The sequence below is a fragment of the Momordica charantia genome (assembly GCF_013281855.1).
Source record: "Momordica charantia cultivar OHB3-1 chromosome 7 unlocalized genomic scaffold, Mcharantia_2.0 BLBB01000007.1, whole genome shotgun sequence".
Classification (NCBI taxonomy): domain Eukaryota; kingdom Viridiplantae; phylum Streptophyta; class Magnoliopsida; order Cucurbitales; family Cucurbitaceae; genus Momordica; species Momordica charantia.
In genome coordinates this window covers 18,251,224-18,272,115 of record NW_028275165.1, presented here as the reverse complement: position 1 = coordinate 18,272,115, position 20,892 = coordinate 18,251,224, and the positions used below count along the sequence as shown (strand labels likewise).

General features: G+C 32.7%; 2 protein-coding genes across 6 annotated transcripts; one reads left to right on the top strand and one right to left on the bottom strand.

Moving 5' to 3' along the window:
* Window positions 1-5,466: 5,466 nt before the first annotated feature.
* LOC111009580 (Peroxisomal membrane 22 kDa (Mpv17/PMP22) family protein) lies at window positions 5,467-8,376 on the top strand. Its single transcript, XM_022282704.2, has 7 exons — window positions 5,467-5,744; window positions 5,839-5,937; window positions 6,108-6,209; window positions 6,305-6,380; window positions 7,479-7,549; window positions 7,656-7,741; window positions 7,986-8,376. Exons 1-7 carry the CDS (start codon window positions 5,673-5,675, stop codon window positions 8,035-8,037), a joined length of 558 nt encoding a protein of 185 aa, XP_022138396.1. The 5' UTR covers window positions 5,467-5,672; the 3' UTR covers window positions 8,038-8,376.
* A 300-nt stretch (window positions 8,377-8,676) lies between these two features.
* On the bottom strand, window positions 8,677-20,024 carry LOC111009601 (uncharacterized). Of its 5 annotated transcripts, none has more exons than XM_088126459.1 (3): window positions 18,749-20,024; window positions 18,558-18,672; window positions 8,677-10,983 (listed from the first exon to the last, which is right to left on the bottom strand). In XM_088126459.1, exon 1 carries the CDS (start codon window positions 19,411-19,413, stop codon window positions 19,030-19,032), a length of 384 nt encoding a protein of 127 aa, XP_087982585.1. In that variant the 5' UTR covers window positions 19,414-20,024; the 3' UTR covers window positions 8,677-10,983; window positions 18,558-18,672; window positions 18,749-19,029. The 5 variants fall into 5 exon arrangements, with proteins under 5 accessions (XP_087982585.1, XP_087982587.1, XP_087982584.1 ...); XM_088126461.1 differs by having other exon boundaries at window positions 18,558-18,641; XM_088126458.1 differs by lacking the exon at window positions 8,677-10,983 and adding an exon at window positions 15,758-15,972.
* Between the last annotated feature and the right edge of the window lie 868 nt (window positions 20,025-20,892).

Sequence of the window (20,892 nt, the reverse complement as noted above, 5' to 3'; positions counted from 1 at the left end):
GCGAGTTTTGGAGAGGTCCACATGTCCTCTCGGGACTGGGCGTCCCCAAAGCAAATGAACTTGCAATTAGAAAACTCGATATCGATGTGGTCGACCAAGAAGGACAACGATTTTAGGTGCAGGGACGCGTCTCGTTGTACGGTGTCTGACCAATGAGGATGAACATTCTTGACACGTGGGTGGTACCTCTCCTTGCCAGTTTGTCCTCCCCCCACTGCAGGGCGCAAACTATATCCTGCAACATGCTTCCCGTACAACTCCAGTGGTGATGAGCTCGTATGAGTTCGTAGCTTTACGTTACTAACTGCATATGGTCCCACGTATTGTTGTGTTTCCTAACACTCACACATCGCCTGCTCACATTTCTTCCTCAACAATTTTCTTTTTATTTTCGTTTTTTTAGTTCAACGATACACGTGGAGATGAGAATCAAAAATATATATTTAACTTGTTAGACTATTTGACCATTTAATTTTTGTCTTGAGTTATACCAAGTAACCATTAACTTAAAAGTATGGGTTCTTTTTACCATATAACAAGATATCTTGAACTTTAGCCAAATTCCATGCAGTAATGTTTAATTGGTATCACATTTGTTTGCTTTTTATTTGTTTATTTTCAATTATTGTGTGACAGTCGTGCCATAATTTCTCTTATTATGTCTATCTTTTCATGACGAGCATTTTTTTAATTTGACAAACATGTGTTGGGGACGTTCATATACTCGGCTTTGATTTTATTCCAATAAGAAACAATTTAATTGATGAGATAATAAAAACTATACCTATCACATTCAATTTTAACATCCTCAAATCTTATTGGTGTGTTATATGCTCTCTTAGTTTGAGAGTGAAAACCTGACGGAGCTGATCATCAATATTACTGAACAAACGGGTTTGTGAAAATGAGATAAATTAAGGAGTTGCAAGGGTGGTGATGAATCTTCTTATTTTTAAATTATAGCAATTTCAAATCAATCCAAACTTAAAAAAAAAAAAAAACAAACAATATTAATTGATTGTGGTATATTCAAAACAATTTACCTAATTAGTTGATTGTAAATTTGGTTAAATCGAAACATTGTTTATTTGCAAAGAATTATGTCTAAACCGGATAATATATCACATAATTGGAGTACTTGACTTACTAAAAAAATTGTCCTGGATCGTTTACTTATAAAAATAATTATAGGTTAACTGATTTCTGTACTATTAAAAAAAGGAAGAAATAAAAAAGAAACAGGGTAGTAGATCATTTATTAATAAATATTAAAAATCTTTAAAAAAATTATATAATCTTTTCTACGATACCGGTTAGTTTCAATCAATATCTTGTTTGCCACTTAGAAATTAGTAATTTCATGTTAGGTAAAGTCAGACGGTTGCCCGTAAGTAAGTTGGTGATATAAGTATAAGAGTGAAATGATAAGAGATAGGCAACTAAAATGATGGGTGTTGATGGAAATGTGGAGGTGTCAATTTCATGGAAATATCCATAAAATGTCGAGGTCAAAAATTAAAAAATCGTAAAAAATATTTAAATTGACAAAACAATCAATTTTCTATTTCTAAATTAATTAAAAATAATTAATATTAATATTATATATATATATATATATATATTAGTGACAAATATTTTTAATATTTTTTCGTCTTGTACTATGATAGAAATGTAGATTTACTTGATATGTCTGGAAATGTCCACGTGTGATATTTAGAACCATGCATAAAAGGCGGAATAAAAATAGGTATTGGAGATATTGTACCTGTGATGTAGCGGTGGGAGAGAACGGCGGCAGCAATGAGAGCAGTCCCGAATCTGGACGTCGTGATGTCTTTCGTAACGCCGTTTCAGCGCTCCATGGATTCCAACGGAATCCTCCACGGTGGGCTCCACCACGTGAATTTCCTTAAATCTCCTCGCCGACGCCGCATCCTTCTCCACATATTTTCTATACTCCTTCACTGTCGTCGCCCCGATGCACAGGAGCTTCTGCCTCGATGCAGCAGAATTTCCTTAAAAGTGCAATAATTTGCTAAATGAAATTTGTCAAGATAACGGTACCCAAGTATCATTGATGGTATAATATTGTCTGTTTTTGGCATATTAGACCTTGATCTCATACTAGTGAATAATTATCCTCACGACCAATCCCTTCCCTAATTAACAAGGGAGTTTGTTGGAATCCTAAGTATTCAAACTGGCTAGGTACATACAAGTGCTAGCCATATGAAGGAGCGTGGAATCGGCTTTCAAAATGCCCGTAGCTTCCTCAGAGGTGCCGCTTTCTTTGATGGCGTCGTCGCAAGTGGTGTAGTATGTCATAGTCGAGGACATCTCCCCGCCCAGGCTGCCTTTGTCGTTACTCTTTAGATACTCCAACCCTGTCTCCAGGTCGCCAATCGCGTAGCCGTATGTCTCTTTGCACACCTCTAGAGGTCCCTTTCCCCCTGATTTCACGCTCGCTTCCATTGCACGTTTCGTTTCCATTATCAGCTTCTCAAGCCCTGCCTTTGTCGCTGCTACTGGATCGCTCGCTCCCCCCACCATGGACCGGCACAACGCCACGTGCTCTGCTTTCGTGCACATGTCGTTAGCCAAGACGGACACACCCGCCGCAAGAAACAACATCACCGACAGTGACAAACAAACCAAATTCATCTTTTCCCCCTATCTAAGAACTAATTGTGTAAAATTGGCTTAGCATGTGTGCAGAGGGAATATGGTTTTGTGAGGTCAAAACAAATGTTGGGTTTTATGTTTTATAGCCTTACTCTATAACCGTTCTCTCTTAACTGCCCATTAACAACCGCCTGTTTTGCGAGGTTCTTCTTGATTCTAGAGAGAATACATGCGTAGACTTCACTACCATAAAAATTTGGCAATTTTTAAAGAACAAAATAATAATATATATCTATTTATAAAAAAAAAATTAATGATAACTAGTAAAAAATCTGCTCGATGACGCATAAATATCTTTCTTTTTCAAAATATACATTTTAATCCTCAAACTTTCAAAGTTATTCTGTTTAGTTCATAATTATTTAAAATGTCTAGTTTGATTTCATAATTTTAAAATTTTAAGAAATAATCATCAATCATGTTAATGATGTGTGTTCGTATACGAACAAGTGGTTAAACGAGGTTGTTCTACCACCAGTTGTACAAAGTAGGTATAAATGTAATCTAATTAATATACAAACTAGCTTATTGCCTTCAACATAAAAGTCAAATATGATTTATAATAAAAAATATATATAAAATACATATTAAAACAATATTAATATTAAATTTTCGTCAACGTCAACATTTCTATCAATTCTTTTATGTGTTAGTCAACCTAAGCATCTTATTCCTGTGAAAGTCCAAAGTTTACTCCTCATCCAAGAGCTCAATATTTCCACGAATATACAAAGTTGCCCATCTCACTGTTCTTCCCATTTCCTTCTCCTCCATCTTCTTCATTTTCTATGCCCCGTTTTGATTCAATATCTCACATTTCGGATCGGCGGTTCCGTTTATTGCAAGATCGTGATTCTTTTTTGGCTCATCGATCTTGGTCGGATCCCATTTTTGGACCGCTTGCTCGTTTGAGCGTTTTGAGCTCTAATACCATATTAATATTCATGGGTCCATCTCAAAATCAATTGACAACGATAGGGGTAATCCATATCTATTATTAACCTATGTTAGGTTCCTCTCTTTTCAATATGGGATCCTTAACAATATTCATGGTTGTTTTTTTCCATACGATCGTACCCTCAATTTGTTGTACTAAAACAATATAATTTTAGATTTTTTTCTTTTTAATTATAGAACGGGATTTCTAATTAGCAAAAGAAAATAAAATTGGTCATAGACTATATTTGAATAGAGTGTATCTTGAAATTCAGCATGAAACTTCTTCTCTCCCTTTTTTTCCAAAATCCAAAAGCAATCTCTCTTTTCCTAGTTATTTCAGGCAGTTTCTAAGAACTCAACCAGAAGATCATGTTCAACTTTCCCATTTCATTTCAAATGCTCGTTTAATTGTTTAATTATGTAATTAATAGTGACAAATCATTGATATGAACTCAATAATTAATCAAATTAAAAATTAAAAGTAAGATTAAATTACAAAATTGGTAGTAAATATTATTACTAAAACTGTCTGGAATCAGAATCCTAATTAGATATATGACAATTATTAGTATATTATTTTCTCATATTGAGCTAATTAAAAATACATGTTAATATTTTTTAATTACGATAATAATAAATTTTAATTTAATTTATTATTATATTATTGATAGTAAATATTTTTTATTATAACAATTTATTTAATATTAATGAATAATGAATAATTAAAATAAAATTACATCAAATAAAATATTTTTTTTATTTGAACCATCATAATTTAATATAATATAATAACAAATTTTATTATTCTAATATTTAAAAATAATAATTTCTATTTTAAAAATTATATTAATATTAATTAATATACATTTATAATATTATATAATAAAATCACATCAACTAATAAAAATTAAATATAAATGGAGAAAAAATTATAAAATTATAAAAAAAAATAGTAGGAGTCTAATTAATAAGATGAGAGCGAAGGAGTAAAAATTGTAAATTAATTATAATATATATGTGAGACCCACGAAATAAGGAAGATAAATGAAACTGATCGAGTGGTAGGAGTGTAATGAGATTATATCTTTTTTAGATTACAAAGTTTAAAGTGGGTCCCACTATTTGATTACATTCCTACAATTTGATAAATACCGTAAGACGAAATGAATTTTTGTGACGATTCCGATTAAACGCAGCCTCAAATCGGAGCTTATGATCTAAAAGAGTTGAAAAAAATAACTAAGAAGAGAGGCATTTGTGAAATATATTTTATAAATTAACCTACCAATGGGGCCACACGATAATGAATTTAAAAAATTTGATATCCTACCAATAAAAAATGTATTTTTAGACATGAACATTGCTCAATCGTAATTGGTACATATTCATTCTCTTGAGATCGAAGGTTTAAACTTCCATTTCCTCGATGGGTTGTACTCAAAAATGTATTTTTAGACTTAATAATAGAACGGGCCTCCTAACCAACAAAAGAAAAGAAAATTGGCCATAGACTATATTTCAATAGAGTGTTTCTTGAAATTCAGCATGAAACTTCTTCTCTCCCATTTTTCCAAAGTCCAAAAGCAATCTCCTTTTTCCTGGAAAAATTCAAATTCTTTTAAGACAGTTTCTAAGAACTCAACCAGAAGATCATGTTCAACTTTCCCATTTCATTTTCTAATGCTCGTTTAATTGTTTAATTATGTAATTAGTAGTGACAAATCATTGTTATGAACTCAATAATTAATCAAATTTAAATTTTAAAATAAGATTAATTACAAAATTGGTCTCAAGCGTAGTAGTATAATTGAAATTCATGTCAAATCCTTTTGTGGGTCTCTCATTTGACGGCGTCGCAATCGCAGCCCTACACCAAAATCACACTGCGATCAAAGTTAAAAAAAAAAAAACAACCCTTTTGTATTTAATTTCGTTTAATCCCAACAATTTTCTACAAATCCCATTTCCGAATCCTCACAATTTCCATTCCCCATCTTCCGATTTTCATCCTAAAATCTGAAAAAACCCCCAACTCTCAAGTTTCGATCATAATGTCTGACGTAGTCAACGAAGCCTGGAAAGGATATCTCCTCCAACTTCAGAAGCACCCTCTCAGAACCAAGGTCCGTTTCATCTAATCAATCTGATTAAACTTCTTTTTCCCCCCTTTATTCTATTCTGATTTCTTAATTTTGTGTTCTAATTTCTGTTTTGTAGGCAATCACTGCTGGGGTTTTAGCTGGTTGCAGTGATGCAGTTGCCCAGAAGATTTCTGGGGTCAAAAAGCTTCAATTAAGAAGATTACTTCTTTTAGTGGTATGATCCCATATGATTATATCTTTCTTTTAGCTCAATTAGTTATGAACTGGGATTAATCCTGCTTTCTGCACTCTGTTTAGACAACAACAGGGGAGAATGGTTGGTGGGTGGGAACTATTTTAGTTTGGCAATTATGATGTTGAAAATTTTGAATTATTGCTGTTCAGCTCTATGGCTTTGCTTATTCTGGACCATTTGGGCATTTTCTGCACAAGTTAATGGATAAAATTTTCAAGGGAAAGAAAGGCAATACAACTGTTGCAAAGAAGGTATAAATTTTGGCAAACCTTAATCTTTCTTTGCAGTTTCTGTCTTGGACATTTTCTGTGGTTATATTGATGGTTGGAAGTATTATGTTTCTTAGGTGTTGTTGGAACAATTGACCAGCTCCCCTTGGAACAATATTCTTTTCATGATATACTATGGTTTGGTAGTTGAAGGTAACCAAATCTACCATTACTTCAAATTTTATCTTCAGTTTTATTTGCAGATTTTTGTGTCTTGATGCTGTTGTTTCACTGCAACTTGAATGCTGACTATTTCTTAAGCTTTAATATGTCTTATGGTCAAATGGTCAAATTGAGCTTTTGAATAGTTTTTTTCATCTGCATCAATCATCAAGTTCTGATCTCTATGGATGTTAAATCCCCCTTTTGTTGACTTTGATAAATAAGGGTATGTGTAAAAAGGTTATGTTATTGAAATTTGGTTAAGATTTTTAGAAGGTGAAAAACAAAAACAAAGTTGGTGAACAAACTTTCAAAATTTGAGAACTAAAAATCAAAATCGTTATCAAACTGGAACTCAAAATGCAAAATGATGTTAATTTGCTGTCATGTATCATTACATGGAAGGAAAACCTTTCTAGCTTTATATTGCCTTCTTATTTGTATCATGTTCCTCTAACTTAGCCCAATACGTCAACCTCAATAGAGCATTAGGTTTCAAAAGTTTGACTACTTGTAGTATATGGTTGAGAACTTTGAGTTCATTTAGTATATGTTTGAATTTAATAGAGAACCTCGAATATATTTGGATTATGTTCAATTTGTAGATTTATGATTGGTATAACTTACAATGTGGACTATGATTTCAGTTTATATAGTTCATAATATTAATAAACTTTGTAGCTTAGAATTGGATATCTAAAATTGGAAAACTCACATATGAAACAGGGTTTAGTTTGGATTGTAATCACATACTCTGTAAACCCGACTTATAAGTCAAAGCCCCAAAATGCTTATCTGATATTGATACGTTAAGACTGTCAATCTCGTTTAGAATTTCATGTCTCAGCTTGATTTGAGCAAAACAATAGTTCATAAATCTCATGTTAGACTAGCCTTCAAGAGACAGTCCGATTGATAAGGATTTGGGGTCTCTTGGTTATACTGGCTTAGAGGTTCGAACCTTTCGATGAGTTTAATACCAAAAACTCTTGATGTCTTTTAGATCCAGGCCTTGGGGCGTATTCCCACTCATAAAAAAAAATTAATAATAAATCTCATGTTGACTTACACTAAAGTCTCTAATTTCAGGGAGGTCATGGAGTTTAGTCAAGAATAAAGTTCGAAAGGACTACCCAACCATTCAGTTGGCTGCGTGGCGGGTACGAAAACAAACTTTTTTTTTTCTTTTCCTCTTTCATTCTATTGTTAGAAATGAAGAAAGTCTATTAATTTAGAGCATAAGAATAAGATGCTTATGACATGCAGTTCTGGCCTATGGTTGGTTGGGTGAATTACCAGTACATGCCTATGCAGTTCCGAGTGATATTTCACAGCTTTGTTGGTTCCTGCTGGTAAGACCATTCATTTTTCTTTTCCACCATCATTTCTGTTCAACTGTAGACCATATTATAAATCTAAATGATCTCTATAACAAAAGAGTCAAAGATCTAAATCTAAAATGCTGATTCCGATCCATCAAGGAATCAAGGATTATCGAAGCTATGTTGTTTGGGAAAATACTGTGATTTGATGTTGTGCATTTACTCCCTTGGTGCAAATTTAGTGTAACTAACAATCTGGAGTTTGTGGTTTCAGGGCAATCTTTCTGAATTTGAAGGCAAGAACGGTTGCAGTAAAAGCGGCGTAGATTGAATTAGATGGCTCTCTTTGCCATCTGTTCTATATCTCATATTAGCCTAAAAAGTCGAGTACTGATGCTCGGGGGGAGGTCGATGACTCGATTATGTGTTCGGTTCGTAAAAGTAATTGATGGGCAATCTGAGTATGGAAACAGATAGAGCAAACAACGTTATATTGAGGCTGATACAAGTTTGATAACTTTAGAACAAATATAAATAAAATATTTTATCACCTTGAATCTAACTGATTGGAACAAAGGAGGACGAGAAGAACAAGTGATGGTGTTTTTTTTTTAATGAACATGAAGTAACTTCTTTTCTTATAATATTTTGATTTGACTGGTACAGTAATGAATTTAATGCATTATTTTTAAACTTATTTAATTTTAATTTTAAATTTCAAAATTTTGCACCTAATAATAATAGTTTATACTTTAATATTCAATTTATTTAATTATTATTATTAAAATTTAAATAAATCGCTACAAATTCTCCCGAAACAAAAATCCTTTAATAACTATATATATATGTTTTGAATTTGGATTGCTTTATTTGAAATTTAATTTTCTTAAAACGATGTCCTGTCTCTCTCTTCTTTTTCTTTCTTGTTTCGGAATAATTTTGATTATCTTTTATGACGTTATGCCACGTGGCGATATGGGAGATAACCTCGGAGATTCACTGTCACAAATGTACACCTGTCAAATCAAGTCAATTTTTTTTTTTTTTTTTTACTTTTCTCTCCCTTTATTAAATTTGAAAGTGAAACCCGCCTATTTTATTTTTGAACTTTTATCATCCACCATATTTACCGCTTTCATCTAAGTTTTACTTTCCACCATATTTCTCACAACCTCTCTCATTTTATTTACTTTTATCGCTAATTTATTATATGATAAATTTTTTAATTCTATTTTCTTATTTTTATTAGATAAAAAAATACTTTCTCCTTTTATATTAACCAGTCGAGTATAATTTATGAAATAAGACATCAATTACAGTATTTAAAGTCGGGAGTTCAAGTTTTATTCACCCTATAATAGTTACTAAAAAGAAAAAAAGTAGTTTTAGTTAAAATATATTTGATTGATTATGAACTAATTAGATAAAAAATTAAAGCAATAGTTATGCTGATTCATATTTACTTTTGTTTTGTAATTGATTTTGGAATTTTGTTTTGTTAAAAAATTGAGTGGTTTTTTTATTACAATAAATAATCTTTTTTCTATGTAAACAAACTTAATTAACTATGTATATACATTATATACTTAACAGAGAAGGACTACATGTTGTTACTTGACACCCTTTTTCTTCCTCTTTGCAACAAAAATTTGATAAATTTGTTGAAAAAAAAAATTCGTATATGAGGTATTTAAGGGTGGATTTTATACATTAATCAAACTTATTTTGAGAAAATTTTGATTTTATTAAATTAATGAATTTCTTTTGTAGATTTCTTTTGTTTAAATTAATGAATGTATAAGGGAAAATTGAATAGATGTTGTCTTCTGCAACACTTATCTAAATTTGGTGTTCAATTCGATGAAATAAAAGTGTTCCTCCAAATGCATATAAGAATATGCATTTTCATAAATATTAAGATTAAGCTGTAATATTGAAAACTTAACCCTAACAAATCTTGATGTATTATATTAGTTTATTGAGTATGAATATTGGTTGTATTTTCGTAACATTTGCAATTTTCTTAGCTAAAATCATAGCAGGTGTGAATTCATTTTCTCTATACTTCCTCTTTAGTTTTTTTTTCTTTTCATGATTAGATGCTTCGTTCTCAACAATCATATCATTATCTACTTTTTTTTTCATCTCTTGATTTATCTTATATCTATCATTTTTCTATTATTTTGTCATTTTATTACTTTTACTTTCAATATCGATGGCACTTTTTGATATTCAATAAGTTTTTCTACTCTTCTTTTCTTTTAAGCTTTTCATATCAAGATTCGTATATTTTTAGACATTATATTCTAAGTAAGCAAATTTAAACAAATCTCACATATTAGATTTTGAGCAATCAACAATATGAAATAATTTATAAAAAAATGTAAAAGAATTTGAACGAAAAACCTGAAACGTTAGGTTGAGTTGAGGAAATAAGAAGTTTTGATTTTTACTATAGCAATGGATAATATTGTGAGACCATATAGAAGATCAAGATGAAAATGTGAGATTTTAGAGAGATTGAGAGTGGGAGGGGGAGAGTACTGACAGAGAGAGGTCAAAATATGGAAGGTCTCCACACTCCCAAAGTAAACTTGGGAGGAGGATTATGAAAACTTATATTAATGGGTTGCGATTTTAAGAAAATTTGTAAGAAACGTGAACAAATAGATTAAGGTTAACAAATTTGAAAATTAATCTAATCAAAATTGAGAGAAATTTATGAGCCTATTAATTTTGGACTTTTTAGTGGGGTGTATTTTCAATATTATAAAAAAAGGTAATAAGTAAATTATTTTATATTTTAAATTTAATTTATAATTAAAAACTGAATTAAATAGATACCAGGAAAATATGAGACATTCCTAGGCCTTAGACGGCTCACTCGCCTCCCTACCTAAAAGCATCCTCAATCCTTAGAGTGTTGAGTGATGAGTGTAGTGGGAGTGGGCATTCGTAACAAAGCATCTCCCCTCGGAACTTTCCGAACGCCTCAATGCCACAATTTCGATCTTCAATAGAGTGGAAACGTGACGATGAGGTGGTCGGAAGGAGTCAGGGATGATGGTGATCATGGAGAAGCCCTTGTCCTTGCCTCAACACCACCCTCACGCCATTTTAATCATCGATTCCCTTTCTTGGTATAACTCCCAGATATGATATGGTGGGAGACTTCAGGCTTGTTTCTCTCTCTATATCTCTAGAAATTTATTTCTCTTTTTTATACATGTTTTGTTGTGTGGGAAAACTTCGTCTTTTACGAGTAAGTAACCCTGCCATTACGAGTGAGTTCGACGATGCAATAAATTTATTTCGACTACAAATTCATTAGTTCGAATATTCACCCCAACGCATATACTAAAAAAACTCATACAATAATAACGAAGAGAGTAGGTTGGAAAAAACTTGGCTTAAAGTTATGGAGTAACTTTCTTTTAACACCCTTAAGTATTTGATGACTTGCATTTCTCTCGCTTCAAGTATTTTTTAAAATTTACTTGAAGGAAGAGAAAAAATGGTATAATGTTTTTTCTGAGGAAGAAATATAAATTTTATCTGCTTACTACCGTTCACTTTGTTTCGTGGTCAGGAGCATCTATCTTTTGCCAAGAGAGTTGAGTATTTTATACAACGACTTTGTTCATTAATTGATTCTTTGATACGGAAAAAGCTTTGCCCAAACCAACTTAGATAGAATCACGTCTGAGAGGCTGACAGTGACCATTCCTCTTGTTCAGACAACCTGGAGATGTTAAAAACGCTCGTTCTTGAGGTTCTTGAGTCTGAGCCTTTACAGAGTAAATACTAGCAGTTACCCTTCTCCAAGGATTCAACACTCCCCAAATCGAAAAGTATGACTGGACCAAAGACCACATGACTGTTTACAACGATCTAATGGAGAGTTGCAGCTACAACGATGCTCAATATTGCAGGGGATTTAGCATCACATTAGTCGGACCAGCACGTACATGGTTCTACAACCTAGGCAAAGGAGACTCCATCATCTCATCATTCCACGAATTGGCCTTAGCGTTCGTTGAAAGGTGTGCACCACCTCCTCATTTCGATTGTCCAAATGGTAAAAGATAGTCTTGGTTTGATACACACCTCTAAAAGGGTCTTAAACCAAAACAACTAAGAATTGTCTAATAAGTATACCTTTGAAATTAAATTGTTTAATGGTAAAATTTGATCCTCACCCCTAAAAGGGTCTGTCACAGTAAACCAAACCAACTAGGAATTGTCCAATGTTAAAAACTTCATTCCCAGCCGACCAACTTGCTCGTATTCACTTTTGGGCCTCAGCCAAATCATTGGTTAAAATGTATTTCAGAGCTCGAGACGATAAGTCATCAAAACTGATAGGGGGCTCCATGTGTAGTGAGGACAACAGCTCATTGTGACTGAGCCCCACTATCATAGCCTAGTCATCTAGTCCGAACATTTTGCTTGGACTTGGAGGTATTCATTTTTAAAGCGTATCAAGTAGGCTTGTAAGCTCTCACTCTCTCCTTGTTTTAGAGTGAGGAGGTACACACCATGAAAAGATGTTTTGAAATTGCTGTATTTTTTCTGGAATCAACTAACCGTGTGGCCAATTTTTGGAATGAGGAGATGTTTCTCTTGCCTAGGTTCTAGAACCATGTACGGGTCTGACTAACTAACGTGGAGCTAAATCCCCTGCAATAATATGCATCGTTGTAGCCACAATCCTGCATCAGATTGTGGTAAACTGTGATGTGTCTGATAGGGTCTTTGGTCCCGTCAAACTTGTCAATTTGGAGAGTGTTGAATCTTTGGGGAGGCTAACAACTAGTAATTTGTCTATAAAAGATTGGGGCTGAATAGCCTCCCGAACGAGGTTGGTTAACATCTCCAGGTGGTCCGAACTGTGATCTGATTTCGAGCTTCTCTTCTTGGAAGCTGTCTAAGCTAGTTTGGGAGAAGCTTTTTCTCGTATCTAGAGAGAGAGAATCAAATGATAACTGAAAGTCCTTATATAAAATACTCAACGCTAGAGACTGAAAGTTCTTATATAAAGCATCTATCTTTTGCTCAACTCTTAGATGTTTTATTCTCTCCCCAGATACTTCTTCCAAAACAGCTTAGATAGATTGACTTCCAGGACGAGAGGCTGGAAATCATATCACAGTTCAAACTACTTCGAGATGTTAACCAACCTCGTTCACGATGCTATTTAGTCGCTGTCTTCTACGGACAACATACTAGCTGTTAGCCTCCCCCAAGGATTCAACACTCTCCAAATTGACAAGTTTGACGGGACCAAAGCCCCATCGAATACATCACATTTTACCACAATCTGATGCGCGGTTGTGCCTTTAATGTACATTATTGCAGGGGATTTATCTCCACGTTAGTCGGATTAGCACGAACCTAGCAAGGGAAACATCTCCTTACTCTAGAAATCGGCCATACTGTTAGTTTATTGGTTTCATGAAAACTACAGCAGTTTCAAAACATCTTTTCTTAGTGTGCACCTTCTCACTATAAAACAAGGAGTGGGCGAGAGCTTACGAGCCTACTTGATACGCTTTAGAAATGAATACCTCAAGTCCAAGCAAAATGTTCGGACCAGATGCACGTGAGGCTATGATAGTGGGGCTCAGTCACAAGGAGCTGTTGTGGTCACTACACATGGAGCCCCATACAGTTTTGATGACATGTCGTCTCGAGCTCTGAAATACATTTCAACCAATACCACTGAGGCCCAAAAGTGAATACGAGCAAGGTCGGGTGGGGAATGAAGATTTTAACATTGGACAATTCCTAGTTGGTTTGGTTTATTGTGACAAACCCTTTCTCGGAGTGAGAATCAAATTTTACCATTAGACAATTTAATTTTAAAGGTATACTTATTGGACAATTATTAGTTGTTTTGGTTTAAAACTCTTTAGGGGTGTGTATCAAACCAAGACTATCTTTTACCATTTGGACTGTTGTGGTTTTCATAAAACCTTCATGAATGACCAGATGACGAAGTCTCCTTTGCCTAGGTTGTGGAACCATGTATGTGCTAGCCTAACTAATGTGGCGTTGTAAACTGTCATGTGGTCCATCGAGTCTTTGGTCCCGTCATACTTTTCGATCTGGAGAGTGTTGAATCCTTGGGGAGGGTAATAGCTAGTATTTCCATTGTAAAAGACTCGGACTCAAGAACCTCCTAACGAGATTTTTTAACATCTCTAGGTTGTCCTAACTAGATGAAGGGTCAATGTCGACCTCTCTTCCTAGAAATGATTCTATCTAAACTGGTTTGGGAGAAGCTTTCTCCTAGAGAAAGAATCAATTAATAAACAAAGTCTTGGTTTAAAATACTCTAATTTTTTGAGCAAAAGATGGATACTCCTTACCACGAAACAGAATGAACAGTAAGCAGGCATAGAAAGTACAAAACAACAGAGGAAAAGGTTTAATGTGGGGTTTGGATGGTAACGAAAATGAAAATCTTGATTCTTGAAACACAGCGATTTAACTACAGAGATAGCGATTTTACTAAATTTTATATAAACCCCTCGAAAAAAAAAAACAATGATACCGCTCGATGAAAATCAAGTTTAAATTGTTGTATGTAAACAGAGAAAGCAATAAAAAGATACATTTCTTTTCTCTTTCATTGGATGAATATAATATAGATCAGAAGAGAAAAATAGCAACAAAAAGAGAATTAATAATAATAATAGCAACGAAAAATACTTTAATCATACCTCCTAGCACTCATTCGAATGGAATATATTTTAGAGTAACATAAAATTCTTTTAATCCATAGAGAAAATGTGTTTAAAATACTAGGTGAGACAATTTCAAATGCTAATTTGAAAAGATGAAGTTGGAAGCTAGAGCAATTCAAGGAACCAACCTTTTGATGCTTTCAAATTAACAAAATAAAGGCACACTATTTCAAATACTAATTTTTCCCTTTTCCTTTTATGTTCAAAATTATTGTAACAAGCTTTTTTTTTAACATCAATATTGTTATTCTATCATTTAACTGCTTTTTCCTCGCCAAAGTGAGCATAGTTCAGCGGTATTTTTTAATATCAATATTGTTATTCTATCATTTTAAGTTCAAATCGTGCAACGTGCAAAATTTCATTTCTTCTTTTTTAAATATAAGGAGCACCTGAATTCGTAAAACAACGAGCACAAATTATTAATTTATTTTTTATTTTCTATTTTTTAACGCATTCTTTTTTTTTTTTTTTGCCTTTTTCAGCGATTTTCTTTTAAAATTCACTGTTGTTACACTCTATTATTGTTACACTCTATTAGTCACTTTTCGTATATTTTTTTAATACAATTTTCTTTCAAAATGTTAAGTTTCTTTTAAAAGGTAAAATGATGTTCTCTTTAACTTTATTTTTTTTCTTATAAAATATTCATTTTGGTCCATAACTTTTAAAATTTGAACAATAATTTCATCAAGTGTTATTGGTGGTCAAATAATTAGATATTTATGTTTTACTATGTGCTATTATAAAACTATAAAAAACGCCCAATAAACAAACTCATGTCTTCTTGATCAGAGACGGAGACGGGTGTCAATTGCCAATTACCGCCGAGCTAAACTCATCTCGACCACTATACTAATTGATGCTTCATTTGTAAACTTATCAGGTATAGGCAAGCCATAAAATAATTATCAATGGCCTATGAATGACTCTTGTGAGATAAAACAAGGCGAAAAACGAATTTTTTAAAAAATATATAAATTTCTGAAAATAAAAAAATCTATTTTTTTTCTTCAAAATAGAACCTGGGCATGTCTGGTAATGTTTTTTTTTTAATTTTTAGTTCTACGTTTTTCGAAAACAAAACCCATATATGTTTTATAATTATTTCTGTTTTTTTAAATATAAAACAACGACAAAATGGTTATCAAATTGACGTTAATAGTTGGTTTTTGTTAATTAATAGAATTTTATCTCATGCAAAATTAGATTTTTATTAATTGACTTTTTGAAGTGTTTTAAGTTATTCTTTCTTTGAGATAATGGTTAAATTGGTAGAAATTTAATACATAGTAAAAATTATAATAGTTACCTAGCCTTCAATTATATGAAATTTAAAATTTAGAATAAAAAAATTGATACAGATTTTCCCCCTGAAGCCTATCTTGTATTGGTCGCTAGCAATCATAAATAAATAATTATTTTCTGTTGGTTACAAGCATTATGATATAAAATAAAACAAGAAAATGTAAATTCTATTTACATATCTCCTTCCATCTTTTGTCTCCTTATCTGTATTTAAAATTCTTTCTTAAATTTTTTTGTCCATTATAATTACTCAATGCATAAACTTCTAAGTAGGATTAATAAAAGGGCACATAAGTATCGTATCAAAATTCAAAACAGATATATTGACTTCATGAACCCAATAAATGAAATAATAAATGATATAAATTCCAGTAGATTCCAAAAAGATATAACATATCAAACCTAATTTAATAATATATCTTTTAGATATCGTGGACCTTATAATTTTTTTTATGAAAATAAAGTTTATCAAATTTAATTTAATAATATATTTTCGTATAAGTTATAGATCCAACAAAATGAAACTTTTGAAGAAAAAAATTGATTTTTACTCCTATATATAGAGTGGAAAAGTGGAAAATGGAGTGAAAAACTATGCTTCAAAATCAAACCCAAAAAAACGATCCTTTTTAAAGGTCCTACTGGATTGACCCACTCAAGCCATGAAAGTTACCTTTTGGATTAGAAAAATGGCCTTTGAGACCCAAACTTGGGTTGATGAAGAGCGTCTAACAAAAGGGCAATGATAGGATGAACAATAAAATAACGGTAGAAGGATGGAAAGACTAGAGACTAGAGACCGGAAGAAAACATCCATTTTTTAAAAAAAAAGACAGAGATGAATGTGGATGGATTAAGCCAATGTTTTCTAAAATTCCAATATTCAACATTTATTTATTACAGATTTTGCACTTGTATGTTAGGGTTGATTTTAGCGTGGCAAAAATTACTTTTACCATTGGCAAAATCATTCCATTTTCATTAATCATATTTGGTAAATTAAAATCACTTTAAATTAATTTTTATGGTATGGAGTAATTTTGGAAAGTCAATATACACAAATTTCTTATTTTTTTTTTAAAAAAATTATTCTACCATCACTCCCAAACACCTTAAATTATAGCACGCTACTTAAAACTTCGGTGAACAAATGTCATGAAACCATTTTGAAAACAAAACTACACACATTTCAGGTCATCATTTTAATTTTAATAAAACTCCCTTTTCTATTAATACGAGAAAGTTTGGAAAAGAAAAATAGAAAGAGAAATAAATTAAGCCTCGAAAAAATGAAGTTGGAAGCTAGAGGCTAGAGCATTTCAAGGAACCAACCTTTGGATGCTTTGCAATTAACAAAATAAAGGCACTATCTCAATTCTCAAACACTATTTTTCCCCTTCTTTTTATGTTCAAATTTATTTTAAGAATTTTTTTTAACATCAATATTGTTATTCTATCGTTTACTATAATAAATTGACTGCTTTTACTTACATATTTTCTTAACATTGTTTCCATTACCTCCTGTCTCACTCTGTAACTAATCAAAGGTAAATAGCTTATATGATCAATTAACAACATAATTGTTCTAAAAAAATAAAAAAAAACAAAATAATTATTCTAATAACACAGTAAAATGTTGAAACCCATGACGCCATAAAAAAGATTATTAATTAAACCCTTTGTTTCTAATTGTCAAAACAAAGTCAGTAGTTTCTTACTATTATATAGGTGGATCTCCATGTGAAAGACCAATTACTAGTTAATTTATAGGTAGAGTTAAGGAGGGTGAACGGTAAAGGTTAACAATAATATTAATGAAATAAAAGAAGGAGCTCCGGTGTATAGAGACGATCTTACTGTTAAAGAAGTAACCACAGAAATGAAGGAACCCACTATTTCTTTATCCATTTCTATTTTTATTTATTTACTCTATGTTTGTTTGTTTTTTGTTTTTATACTTAGTATTAATACAATTTCAATACAATTTCGTATTTTAAGGTGACTAGAAAAAAAAAATTCTTTCAAAATCCAAGTCAAATTCTAAAAATAAAAATGCTTTTAAATACTTATTTTGATTTTTAAAACGTAGCCACTTCAGAATTAAAAAATATTTGTGAGAATAATAAAAAGCATTCCAAAGGAATTTAGAGGGAGTAGACAATTTAAAAAAAAAACCCATTTTATTGACCATTTCGTTTTTTTTGTTGTTTGTTTTGTCCATTCTTTTGTTTGTTATCACTTTTGTAAAAAAATACATTTAAAATTTTCAGCAAAAATTCAAAAACAAAATCAAGATTATTAAAACTTTTTTTTTAGTCTTAAAATCTAACTTAGATTTCAAAAATAGTAAAAAAAAAAAGGTAAACAACAAAACAAACATATACATAAATTAAAGTAATGTTTATATATTTAATTATCAAAAGAAAAAAAAACTAGTTATCAAACAAGGTCTTATAATCTTGATAACTATTTTATTTTGATTTTATGTTTTTAAAAATTAAGGCTAAAAACAATACCTTCACAAGTGAAATTAGCACCGAATATCTAATCTAAGGCCATAACAAGTTCTTATGTCCTTACACAAAGAATGTTTTCAAAATTAATGACGGTTTCGCACGAAGAAATTGAAGCTATATAATGAAGGAAACACACAAGATTTCAAAATTAAGTTGCCACGACAGACGAACCTTGATAAAAGAGAATCGAACCGATCATTTACGATGAAATCAAGAAGAATCATTCACCGATCGACATAAATTGTACAAGGTTTCAAAATTAAGCGTACGTACCTCAATCAAACCACGGCTCTGTTTTCACAAATGCAAAACAACATTTGCAGCATTTGAAGCTACATGAATCCGTCCACTACTGACCTGTATTTGAGAAATCGGAGCCATCAAATATCTGAAACAGAAGAAAAAGAGGAGAGGAATTCATCGATTTTTCGTCGTTCAAATTTAGACAGAGAATTAGAACAAACCGATCGATTCTCTGTTTCTGAACACAGTCCTATACATTGATCAGTGACAGATTAAGCTACGCCGATATGAAAATCGAGAGGAGGGAAGAAGAAAGAGGGAGAAATTTGCCAGAATCTGCACTTTCGAATTGAGAGCGTTTTCACAGAGCGCTCTTTCTTTCTCTGGAGAGTTCTTTGCGGTTTCCCTTCAAGAGAAATTGGGAAAATTCAACTCAACTGGAAAACTAAAAGTACATCCAATGAAAGGACGCCACGTCGTCTTGTGGGCCCTGTTGGAGTTTCTACATTTTGATCCACCGAGCCAGCTGGGCCGGGTTAACAATTCCAGGCAGGTGGGCCCCATCCATCTTCAAGATGCTTGCCACCTCAGCATAACTCTGATTTTCATTTTTGACGCTCGGCGCGGCTTCCGGCTTCGTCCTCTTACACTCGCCAGCCAGGGAAATGGCTTCCCTTCGAGCCGGCTCGTACTTCTCCCCAAATAGAGTGCCTTTGCTGAGAAACTCGTGAGCCAAGTAGCCGGCTAGAAGCCGATTCGACGAGACTGAGTCCCCTTCGCCGCCGCCGCCGCCAGCTTTCGGAGCCAACGGCTTCATAAACGACTCAACCTCTTTTCGCTTCCTTGACGCCCCAGGAGGCAACATGGTTCGGGAGTGAACACTCATCCTCACCCTTAGATCATGCCACGTGGTTCCACAAAGGGTAAACTCGTAAATACAAACCCCTAGAAAGGTTCACCCGTCAAAATCACCGGAGTTGGACGTTTCGGACGTAACAAATTTCAAATCGCAAATGATAAGAGGAAAGGAAAAAAAAAACTAAAAAAGGAAAAAAGAAAATATGGAAAAAAATAATAATAAAATAAAGGACTTGGTGCGGTTATAAAAAAAAGAAGCAGACGGTGAATGTCAGTAACTTTAGCAAACGAAAGAGGGACAAAAGCGTAAATTCCCAGGATAAATCCAAGAAAATTTGAAAAAGAGAGAAGAATGGTAGGTTTAAATCGAATCCGAAACGTCGATACGTCGGAATCGGATCCAGAGGCGGCGGACGATGCGGCGGTGACTGATGAAACTACGGCCAGATTTACGAACCGACGGCGTTCCGGACAATCGCCGCCGTAGACGGCGGATGGAAAAAGGAGAAACTAAGTTCTAGGGTTGAGATTTATATGAAGAGAGAGATTGAGAGGGCGAGAGGAAGAAAGAAGGAGAGAAGAAGAGAGGGAAAAATCTGAAAATATATATGGGGGTGGAGGAGAGAATGAGGCGAACTGGTGGTTCCTGAATATATTTGGTAGAAACCTATGAAAATAACCCTCTTGTTCGGAGAGAATTACTTTAATGCCATTGGTTGTGCGAAATGACACCCGTGCCCCTCTACGTCGTCGTTTCGCGCTTTCGTGGAGGAAAATACGATTCCTACTTTCCTAGCCACAAAGTGGTAACATTCTAAATTTTTTAGCTCTTTTTTTTGGAACGAAATTTTCTGTTTAGAATAATACTTTAACAAATATAAATGATATATTCTGTATTTATGTAATATAGAAAAATAGAGATACATGTATATATAATTCTTTAAGAAGAAAAACGCGCCAACGCACTTTTATGGCAAATTAATCGTTTGGAATGAATTAAATGAGCTATGAAATAAAAAGGCAAGCATGCATTACATAAATGACTGAAATATTATTAGATATACAATCTATGAAATAAAAAATCAATCACGCATTACATAAATATGAAAATGTATTTTTTTAATACAACAAATAGGGTGGGGATTCGAAATCATGACCTTAGTTAGATATTAGTGCCAATTACCACTGAATTAAGCTCATGTTAGTATGAAAAAGGTATTTATTTGTATTAAGAAAGCTATATATATGAATTAAATTTATCCAACCCGTTAATTTAAGTTTTTGGATTAAGTGGTTGTTTATTAATCTTTAACAATTTTGATGAAAAATCTAAATACGCCCAAATTCAATAAGAAGAAAAAAAATCAAATATGTCCCTCAAACTCGTAACATCCATAGTTTGTGGATATTTGGGACCGAGTCTTTAATTTCATTATCTAGGGATACAAACGATAAATCAACTCCTACATTAAGAAATCAAAAAAGAGTAATGGCAAATTAATGGGTA

Coding starts and splice junctions, on each gene's coding strand:
- LOC111009601 (XM_088126459.1), bottom strand. CDS start 19,413: ATGAGTGTTCACTCCCGAACCATGTTGCCTCCTGGGGCGTCAAGGAAG.
- LOC111009580 (XM_022282704.2), top strand. CDS start 5,673: ATGTCTGACGTAGTCAACGAAGCCTGGAAAGGATATCTCCTCCAACTT. Junction 7,550..7,655: donor TTCAGTTGGCTGCGTGGCGG/GTACGAAAACAA, acceptor TATGACATGCAG/TTCTGGCCTATGGTTGGTTG. Junction 7,742..7,985: donor AGCTTTGTTGGTTCCTGCTG/GTAAGACCATTC, acceptor TTGTGGTTTCAG/GGCAATCTTTCTGAATTTGA.